Raw genomic sequence first — 10,602 nt, 5'->3', positions numbered from 1 at the left:
ACACAACTTTATTTTTATGTGGTGCTGAGGATGGAACCCAGGGCCTTGCATATGCTAACCAGTGCTCTACTACTGAGCCACAACCCCAGCCCCCTCCGTTTGAGCTTTTTAAGTTTGCTTTTTTGTCCAATTTATTTGGAAGTTTCTCATGTGGTATGGGGCACAAAGTTTTGCAGCACCATTTGCTCCCTCCCCTCTGCTTATTGGAAACACCATCTTGATGTGAATCCAGTTTTTGTGATCATAGTGCACAGTCCTGACAGAGGTCTCTTGTGCTGCTTAGATCTTTGTGTGGAAACATGGTGTTGCTGTACCTTTCAATGTTCCCCTACCCTGAGCATGTAGTTCTCTTAATCGACACATATATATCAGTGCATCGGGGGAGGAGGAGATGCTATTAGAGTGTGTTGCCTTTGGGGGCTTGCATTGTTGCTGATCTGATTGATCTTCAGGCCTGTATCATTGTTCCAGGTGGACATGTCAGGCTCCCGAGTTCTTGGGTGATTTGTAACAGTTGTGCCAGATTCTTTAGATGCCCACATACGTGGTAGTTTGACCAGCAGGTATAAAGTTGGAGGCCAGTTGTTAATTTCTTATTGCCTTGGATAGTCACATGATTGGGTTCATCATAAGTGGTTCTTCCACACATCACAATGCTGAGAGTGAAAAGTAGGTGCCCATCTGAGTTCTGGTGAGCACAGGGCTGGATTCTGCTTTGTTTTAAATCAGTTTTTATATGGATGAATGGTCTTTTAGCCATTTCTAGTGAATGACCCTCAGGCATATCCCCAGTTTCCCTTCCAGAGCCTTCCAGGATGACACAGACATGCATGATGTAAATTGCTGCGGGAGCTGCCCACTTGTGTCGGTGTGTTGATGTGCTCAGGTTGGGTTGGGCGGTAGTTTTCTCTGCATGTTTGCTGCCACATCCCCTCTCCGATTGTGATGCCGGCTCTAGAGCACTCTGGGGGCTTCCCCTGTGTCTCCTCTCTGCTGTGGTGTAAGTGTGTTGGAACCCTCTGCTTGGGCCAGTGTTTGTGGGACCTCCAGCTGTTCCTCTCTGTATTGATGACCTATTTGCCCCAACAAGACGAAGCTGGCATCTGTGATGCCACTCTTTCTTTTTCTGAACCCAGTTCTGGTTTCTCCCTGTTAGAACTTATGGCTCAGTGGTTTTCTATTTTTCTTTCCTCCATTCAGTCCTTCCTTTCATTCCCTTCATTGCAAATATCCTTTCTATTAGCACTGGTCACCAAATCATACCTTACCTGCCCAAGACCCCCAGTAGTTCTGTACCTCCTGTGTTAGTGTCCAGCCTGTTAACATGTGTTCCTGTCTGTGTGGCTCTGGCTGGGACAGCTCATCTCTTTGGTCCTGCCTGGATAAACCTCCTGACTACTCTTCTGGGTGGTCTAATAGCTCCAAGGCTGGCTGCCACAGAGACACTGGAGGCGTGGTCCTGCACGTCTGCGGAGAGCTGGCTCACAGGTGAGCAGAGTTTGAGTGGTGCTCCAGGGAAGGAGACCTGTGAGCCGCGGCTGGTCAGCTGGCTTTCACGTGGGCCTGAGATGAGAGTTGCCAAAGTGACCTTTGCTCTGTCACAGAGTTCTTTAGGAGATGCTTCCTTCCCTCCCCCTTCCTTACACTGAGGACCTGTTCTGTCACATATAGTATACCCAACAGGTGGGACATAAACCAAACCTTGTTGCCATAGATTATGAAAAGACTGTGCAGATATGGTGCATCGTGGGAGGCACTGAGGAGGAACCATGAGGAACTGCTGTAGGGGAGCTAGTTGGTATACTGCAGGGGTGGAATTATTTGGTTTTTTTTTTTTTTTGGACTTCAGGATTGAAGTCAGGGGCACTTTATGTATGTGCATGTGTATTATTATTGTTATTTTATTTAGTTGTCGATGGATCTTTATTTTATTTATATGTGTCTCTGAAAGCTGAACCCAGTGTCTTACACATGCCAAGCAAGTGCTGTACCACTAAGTTACAACCCAGTCCCCCACCCTGAGTCTTTTTTATTTTGCTAAGTTATGAGGGTCTCACTAAAATGTCTAGACTGACCTTGTACTTGTGACTGGAATTACAGGCATGGCCACTGCACTCAGCTTCACCTTTCCTGTCTACATTCTTTGCCTGAGGAAATCGGCTTGTTGAGAGCCACAGTTTAGTCAGGATGACGCCTGGCATTTTTGCCAGAGGGAATGGTTGAAAGGTGACCCTGCTCCGGGATTGGGATTAGGGCGGATCCTGCTGCCTGGGGCCCCCGCTACTTTGGAGTTCCCTTGAGTTCTCGTGGGGTTCTGAGAGAATTGGCGTGAGTGGAGGCAGTGTGTTCCCGGGAAGGGTGTGTAGAGGGCCTGTGAGAGTTGGGGAATAAAGGTTGCTGTTTGAACCTACAAGGCTGTGTGGCGGCTCGGTCATTCTGTGCCCAGCCAGACTGCGGCATCAGCTCAGCTGGATGTGGTGACTTGCAAGGCAGGAGGATCACAAGTTCAAGGCCAGCCTGGGCAGTTTAGGGAAACCCAGCTTCAAGTTAAGTTTTCTTAAAAAGGATTGCAGACGTAGGTCAGTGGTAAAGTACCCCTGTATCACTTTTTGGGGAAAAAAAAAAAAAAGGTGGTGAAAAGAACTTTCAGGCAGGCAGAGGGATGCCATTTGAGATGACCATGAGATGGAACAGGCTGGACATATTCAGGGAACACAAAGCTGCCCAGTGTGCCAGCGATGGTGACTGGGACATAAAGACATGCACGTTAAACTTGGCAGAGTCCACAGGCCTCGTTAGCTGTGTGTTAGCTGTGCGTGGGGATTGACTTTCATCCTTGAGCAAGGGAGTGCCGACTTTTCACAGCTTTCTCTGGGTAGTTGGAGAAAAAGGCGGGAGGCGGCCACAGCAGAATCCGGCGAGAGGCGAGAATGCTGGCCTGTGGTGGATGGGTAGGTGCATAGGGCTGGCTAGCGGCTGTGGGAGACAAAGGAAGGCTGCTGAGGCTTTCAGAGCCGAGGGACTGGCAGAGGCCTGTGTATACTGCAGGCATTCTCTTTATATGTGTCACTATCTTGTTTATAAAATATGATCAAGGAGAAAAGTTACTCAAATTTTTGGCATTAGCCGTTTACACGGGAAAGTCTGAAGATACAGATTTTGCGGAGTTGCAATACAGGCTTTTTTTCTTTTCATGTTGAAATAATTTTAAGCAAATTATACAGAGAATTAATAGTAGCTTCCACCTTGATTCAAGTCTGAACTTTCTCACATCTTTCCTGGTTCTGTAAATGGAAGATTAACGGGAAGGGACCATAGAGACAGCCAGAGAGGTTTGCAAAACCAGTTGGATGCACCTGTTGGAACCTCAGAAGTGGGTCGAGGCAGCTCATGAACATGTGGGAGTTTAGAATGGCATCCCCTGCAGTAGCTTTCTCCCAGCAGTGACATGGCCATAAGCTCTTGTTAATGCACAGAACTGGGATTGAACACAAAACTAGCCCATTTTGGCAATTCATCCTGCATGCCTCTCAGCTTTCAATCATAGCCCAGTGGCAGCATGGGTTCTGGTGGTTGAAGTAGAAGAGAAATGGGATAAATGCTAAAACATGGCATTCCCCCTCAGGAAAGCCTTGAATTGGACAATATGCTATGAAGGTCAGGCGTCTGGGGGAATCAGCTCTCACTGAGCACCTCATCAGGAGAGGATTACCATACATACAGTTCTCAGTGGAACATGGGAGAGATAAACTAGACCTAATCATTAGGAAACTAGTGCAGAGAAGAGCCTATCATAGAAAAGCCTGCAGAACACACATTTTAAACTTTAGCAGGAAATAGACCCTACAAATGTGAAAGTATCAGCTCTTGCAAACATACAACAAACATCAGCTTAAAAACAGTAATAATTTATATGAGATCTTGTGGAGCAGTAAGAAAGGTAAATTTGGGGGGGTTCATCCTTTGTGTAGCCTAAGGGGATCCCACAGGCTATAGAGTGAATACAGGAGAATTGGGATGTGGAAGTTTAGAATGGCATGGCCATATCACTTCTGGGAGAGAACTACTGCAGGGGATGCCATTCTGTTCTCCCACATTTTCATTCTCCTACACATGGAGAATGTAGAAAATTAGTAGAATATAGTAGTTTTGTATTTTAAAAAAAAAGGTTTAAACCAAGATGGAATAAATGCATTGAGTGTGAGCAAGCCCAATTTCAGCTCAGATTGGCATCCTTAACAGAGAAGACTAAAAAGGATGCTTATAACAACCCTGGATGGTAGAAGTCTTCCAAAGAGTGTCTCTGAGAACTCACACAGGGAAGAAATGGCATTCCCAGGAGTGCAGTGGCAGCAGGAAAGGCTTATTGCCTAATGTCTTGTGTTGAGAGAATTCATACTGGGCAAAAACTACAGTTTCATTGAGTTTGTAAAAGTTCTTAACACCAACTAGTTACACCTGAGAGCTCTGACACCATGAGGACCTGATTGCTGAGGACGATCCCCGAAGCATCACAAGTCCTACTGGACACGGAAGCATGTAAGGAAGGCTTCGGGTGTAGCAAGGTGTGCTGATGAGGATTGTCACGTGAACACAGACGGGGGGCCTCTTCAGTAGGAGTTCTCGTGTTCACATCAGAGGACTCATATGGGAGAGGACCCTTTGAATGTGATCTGTGCAGGCAAATTATCAGCCTTTACCTCTCAGTTACTTGACAGAAAGGAGGAAACTTAACTTGACAGGATCCCACTGAGTAAGGAACATAAAGTGTCTCTTCCTGTTTGTGTACCACATGCCATACTGAGGCTGAGCCCGACATGAAACTGATAACCTGGGTATTTGCAGTGAAACCACTGTTGTCTTTTCCAGTTTGTTCGGTTGGGTGAGGTGAATATCCAGGACACATGTTAAGTGGTACAGCTGAGAGCAGGCACGTCTGTTGTGCATTTCATACAGCTGGTTCACCAGCACATGGTGTTGCATCTGCTTCCTTCTCAGTCCAGCCTTGTCAAGGTTGGTGAGTGTCACCTCACATACAGTCCTCCAGCCCTTTGTGTTGCCAGACCTCCCGCTGTGTGGATCACAGTCTGTGCATGTGGTCCTGGGTGTGATGGTCATTTAGCCTGGCGATTTTTTTTTATTTCCAGCTTGTTGGAAACTGTGAGATGACATTTTTATAGGCTAGTTGTACTGTATGCATTTTTTACTTGGATGCTTCTTATGCACATGGGTTTATCAGGACGTGATCCTGTCAGCAGGCAGGGAGCCTCTGTACTTCTGCCACCTGGTGGACAGGAGTGATTTCTACGTTTCAGCTGTTACGAGCAGTACTGCTCATGTAAGTTTTTGCAAACACAGGTTTTCAAGTTTCTTATGCTTAGATGTAAGTTGAAGGGTAGTTTTTGAGTTAAATGATGATTATATATTTAGCTTTTTGAGGAGCTAATAGATTGCTATGGAAAGTGGTGCGGCATTGTGTATCCTCACTGGTATTTGGAGGAGTTCCCCAGTCTTAGGATCAAACCAAGGGCTGTGCGCATGCTTGGCAGGTGCTCTGTCACTGAACTAGGTCTTGTGGTCCATCTCTTGGCAGTAGCCATTCTAGTGGGTGTGGAGTCATAGCTCACTGTGATTTTCATTTGCTTTTTCAAGTTCTTGTTAGCCATCTGTCTTGTGCTTTTGGCTTACAGAATGTCCTAAAGTTCCACTGGGCCCTCAGATGAAGTCTCTTCCTGCTGAAAATCCCCTCATGAAGATCAGGGTTGTTGAGGTCCTCACACTGAACCAGGAGATGGCTGGTCCCCGAAATGCCCAGATCCAGGCCCTCTATGCTGAGAAGGGGGAACTCAGCCCAGGCATCCTCGGGGAGCCAGCCCAACAGACAGGTGGGCATCCAGCTGACCCTGAAGCTGCTCGCCAGAGGTTTCGGCAGTTCCAGTATGAGGAGTCAGCTGACCCTCAGAAGGCTCTGGCCCGACTTCGTGAGCTCTGTCGCGAGTGGCTACGGCCTGAGGCACGCTCCAAGGAGCAGATCCTGGAATTGCTGGTGCTGGAGCAGTTTCTGGGTGCTCTGCCTGAGAAGTTCCGGACATGGGTGGAGTCACAGCATCCTGAGAACTGCCAGGCTGCCGTAGCCCTGGTGGAGGACGTGACCTTGCTGTCGGTAGAGGAAGGTGAGTGTATGGATGGCTAAGGTGAGGGACACCTCTGCAAGGGTTTCTTGGAGGGACAGGAGGAAGAGCTCCGGCCGTCTTGGGAAGGATGGGAAGAGGGTTGTTCCTAGGCCATCCACCAAGGTGTCTGAGTCCCCCAAGTTACCAGTCAAAGCTGTTGGGACCCCATTGTGGGGCTTGGCACGGCCTTTTAGCAGTCTTTCCACAAGCTGCTTGCAGAAGTTCACAGACACAGTGCTTTCTGTTCATCCTCCTGGGATCCCTGCCACGGGAGCTCTCAGCTGTCCAGGAGCAGTGGATAAAGGGGTCACTGAGGCGGGCAGGATCGAGCCAGTGGTCCAGCAGGAGAGGTAGGGGAAGTAACAGGTGAAGATGGTGGGAGACAGTGCGGGGTGGAGAATGGTCAGGGTGCTGATGGGAATCACAGAGGTGGCACACCCTGGGACCTGAGCAGGTGGAGACATGGGACAGGATGGATGTGACCACGGTGTGGCATGCAGACATCAGGGAGAGATTCGGAAGGTTCGTGGTGGATCGGAAGAGAGGGCCAAGTTGGCCTGCGGCTTAGGGCCCTGTCGGGATTTTTTCTATTTTAATTAATGTTTCTGCTGTAGGGGTTGAACCCAGGTGACTCTGCCTCCGAGCTGTCTCTTTTTTCTTCATTTTGAGTCAGTGTGTCACTAAGTCGCCAAGACTGACCTTAGAATTGTGAGTCAGGAGGACCTGTTGTGACACTGCCAGGGTGACACAGGGAAGGGCCAAGAGCTCCAGTAGATCCTCTAGACCCATCCTCTCTTCCATGTCCCTTGTCACCTGCACTCCATTGGTTCTGATTGGCTGGCTGTGGGCTCCATGTTCATCCCAGATTATTCTCTGTGGGAGGCAGCCTGGGTCACATTGTGTACCCTCCTTGGTGGCAGGGTAGCCCAGAACCACGTGGGACACATGAGGAAGGTAGGCATGAAAGAGCTGTGGTTGGGAGGGCTGTGGGCACAGCCTGTGGCTGGGGCAGACCTGCCTTTCAAGGCAACCAGAGAAGAAAAAGGGGACGGGGGTCCACATAAGCTGGGCAGAAGCTGACTATCTCCAGACAAGCTAGGTCCCCAAACAGTCCTTGGAGATGGGGACTAAGACCGTGTCTCAGTGGGGACACTGGTTCCCGTGGTCATGCAGAATGACACATCTGGACCTATCCAGGTAGGGGGTTTTGGTCACAAGCTGTGAGGAGTTGCTGACTGAGAGGAGAGGCGGGAGGAGACCCACTGGAGTGTAGCGGTATGTGAGCAGGCAGCAGCCTGTGGACTGCAGGGAGCTGTCCCTGGGAGAGGATCCACACTCATCCCCAGCCCCCTCATGCTCTGTCTCCCCCAGGACTCCCTGTCCAGGGGCCTGCCTGCTGTCCAGAGGTCACTGCTCAGCAGGAGAAGGAACAGGAGGATGTGGCCATCTGTCCAGAGGCGGTGCCGAATGAGGTGAGTGGGGACCTCACCCGTTTCTCGCATCTCAGCATCTCTGTGAGGTGGTCCCATTGGTTGGGAGTCTCTGCGCCCCAGGGCTCGGGACCATCCTGCTCCTGAGCCTGTGGGAGTGTGCTGGTCTCTGAAACGACCCGCAGTCTGGGTGTGGAGGAAGGCAGAGAGAGGTCAGTCCTGTTCACACTGTGAGTTGCTTTCTCAAGCATGTGAATAAATTTATTGGCTCTCATGTAACACGTCATCTCGTGAGACGAGCCATGGGGGTAGGCTTCAGGCAAGGCTGTGCAGGTGGTGGGAAGGATCTGGACCAGCCCATCTCAAGGCTCTGCTTTTTCCCATTCTTTCTCAAGATAGGCTCTGCTCCATCTGGGCAGAATGCCTGTCAGATCCAGGCAAAGGGAGGACAGGGAAGCTTCTTACCCTGGAGTCCTGGTCAGCTCCCCAGAAGGCACTGACGTGGCAGGCTGGGTGGATGCGGCACCCAGATGAGACTGTCCACAGAGGCAGTTGCCAGTCCCCCCCATGGGGAAGGCCTGTTGCACCGTGAGCCTGGTTTGCTTATTGCTCTGCCTTGCAGCTGGGGCTCTGAGCTAATCTGTGAGGAGGTCCCTGTGGACCTCTTGTGGGCCTGGAGTTGTTGTCTCTGAGCCATCCACCAAAGCAGAGGAATCCCGAGTGCCATAAGCTCTTCTGCTGTCCTGCTGACAGACCCCAGTCCTCCTAAGCAGACACATGCATGGTATTACAGGAGCCTGTGACCTTCCAGGATGTGGCTGTGGGCTTCAGCCGGGAGGAATGGGGGCTGCTGGGCCCGACACAGAGGACTGAGTACCATGATGTGATGCTGGAGACCTTTGGGAACCTGGTCTCAGTAGGTGAGCGGAACCTACCTTCACAATACCACAGGGGCCCCAGGGCAGGACCCTTGCCTTCTCTCAGCCCTGCGTGAACAGGGGACATCCCGAGGAGGCTCACTTGCCTGGTCCAGTACCTTTCACTGGAGCTGTGGGCCTGAAGGGGTGGAAACTGGATGGAGAGCCGCAGAGCAGGCTCTTCTGATTTGGCACCTGCCCCAAGGCAGCCAGAGAGCGGGTGCTTGTTCGCCTCTGGTCTTGCGCAGCTTCTCAGAGGCCTTCCCAGGGTCAATGGCTGCGCTGGGGGAGATGTCCCCTGACTTTAGAAAACTTGAGTTATATTGTGGATCCTGGCGCTTTCCCTCTACAGCATCCACAATCTGTGGTTTTTTTGTTTTTTTTCAGGGTGGGAGAGTACACCGGAAGGCAAAGAGTTAACTCCAGATTCTGATGTTCCTGCAGAGAAACCACTTCATGACCCCAAAATGAAACAATCCTCAGGAGAAGGTCGCCAGTCCTCCCCCTCAACTGCTGTTTCACAGGGTGGGGTCCCCAAAGCCCTGGCCACCGTGAACCGGGCGGAGCCTGCCCAGGAGCAAGGCCCCTCTGGGCACCAGCTCCCGGAAGGCCCCGGAGCTCCAGGAGCGCAGGCCGGACCTGACCCGAGCCACGACTCGCCCCCGAAAGGCCCTCCCAGAAGGCGCTCGCGCCCACAGGGCCNGCTCGCGGCCCACAGGGCCCTCGGGTGACAAGTGCGGCGCCCGCGGCCTCCCCGGGGAGGGCGCACCCGAGGGGCTGTGGGAGGGGGAGAGCCGGAGCGGGCTGTCGGATGGCCGGGGGCCGGGCGGGGGCCCGGGCGGGGGCCCGGCGAGCCGTGCAGATCACCTTCATCCGGATCCACAAGGGCAGCCAGGTGTGCCGCTGCAGCGAGTGCGGGAAGGTGTTCCGGAACCCCAGGTACTTCTCGGTGCACAAGAAGATCCACACCGGGGAGCGGCCCTACGTGTGCCGGGACTGCGGCAAGGGCTTCGTGCAGAGCTCGTCGCTCACGCAGCACCGCAGGGTGCACAGCGGCGAGCGGCCCTTTGAGTGCTGCGAGTGCGGCCGGACCTTCAACGACCGCTCGGCCATCTCGCAGCACCTGCGCACGCACACGGGCGCCAAGCCCTACCCCTGCCCGCACTGCGGCAAGGCCTTCCGCCAGAGCTCGCACCTCATCAGGCACCAGAGGACGCACACCGGGGAGCGCCCCTACGTGTGCAGGAAGTGCGGCAAGGCCTTCACCCAGAGCTCGCACCTCATCGGGCACCAGAAAACGCACGGCGGGAGGAAGTGCAGGAGGAGTCAGCCGGCCTCCTAGCCTCCTAGCCTCCCCACGCCCTGTGCGCAGCCTGCGGGCGGGACACGGCGGAGCAGCCCACCCAGCGCAGCCTGCGCCGGTCGGTGTGCAGACGCGGAGACAAGGGTTGGACTTGTTACTTATTCTTATCTGGTCGTTGAAAAGAATGCTGGCTTGTGCTGTGCTACACCTGCAGTCCCAGTGACGGAGGAGGCTGAGGCAGGAAGGCAGCAAGTTCAAGGCTGCCCTGAGCAACTTAGCAGTATCCTGTCTAAAAAGTTTTAAATGTGAAAAGAGGCTGAGATGTAGCCTAGCAGTAGTGACCCTGATTTCAATCCCTACTACACCCCACCCCCAAAAAAGAAATAATGAAATCTAAAATACTTAGAAATTTAAAAAGCCATAATCTATGCACTGATATATCTGTAGTAAAGTATGTGTGGACAGGAACTAACAGAGAATGTGGATAAATAAACACTATTTCTTGTAGATTTTGTTTCCTTTGTATTTAATTATGATTATTTATTTGTTTTTTTTTTTACTTCATTTTTTATCTGTTCTAAATTGTTATACATGACAGCACAATGCATTTTGATTCATTGTACACAAATGGAACACACTTTCATTTTTCTGGTTGTACACAGTGTAGAGTCACACCATATGTGCAGTCATACGTGTACCTAAGGTAATGATGTCCATCTCATTCCACCATCTTTCCTGCCCCCATTCCTTTTGCCCAGAGTTTCTCCATTCTTCCCACC

General features: G+C 51.4%; 1 protein-coding gene across 1 annotated transcript in view; it reads left to right on the top strand.

The window, feature by feature from the left end:
- Positions 1–10,330, top strand: part of Znf274 (zinc finger protein 274) — a 13,483-nt gene extending 3,153 nt beyond the window's left edge. Inside the window, exons 3-7 of the mRNA XM_048791469.1 lie at positions 5,691–6,173; positions 7,545–7,645; positions 8,397–8,523; positions 8,908–9,230; positions 9,272–10,330. Of these exons, the coding sequence (XP_048647426.1) occupies positions 5,691–6,173; positions 7,545–7,645; positions 8,397–8,523; positions 8,908–9,230; positions 9,272–9,862 (1,625 nt within the window). The 3' untranslated portion in view covers positions 9,863–10,330. The remainder of the gene's footprint in view (positions 1–5,690; positions 6,174–7,544; positions 7,646–8,396; positions 8,524–8,907; positions 9,231–9,271) is intronic.
- Positions 10,331–10,602: the final 272 nt, after the last annotated feature.

This window comes from Marmota marmota, unplaced genomic scaffold (genome assembly GCF_001458135.2).
Source record: "Marmota marmota marmota unplaced genomic scaffold, marMar, whole genome shotgun sequence".
Taxonomy (NCBI): domain Eukaryota; kingdom Metazoa; phylum Chordata; class Mammalia; order Rodentia; family Sciuridae; genus Marmota; species Marmota marmota.
The sequence above is the reverse complement of the archived record's forward strand: the minus strand, read 5'-3'. Positions and strand labels throughout refer to the sequence as shown.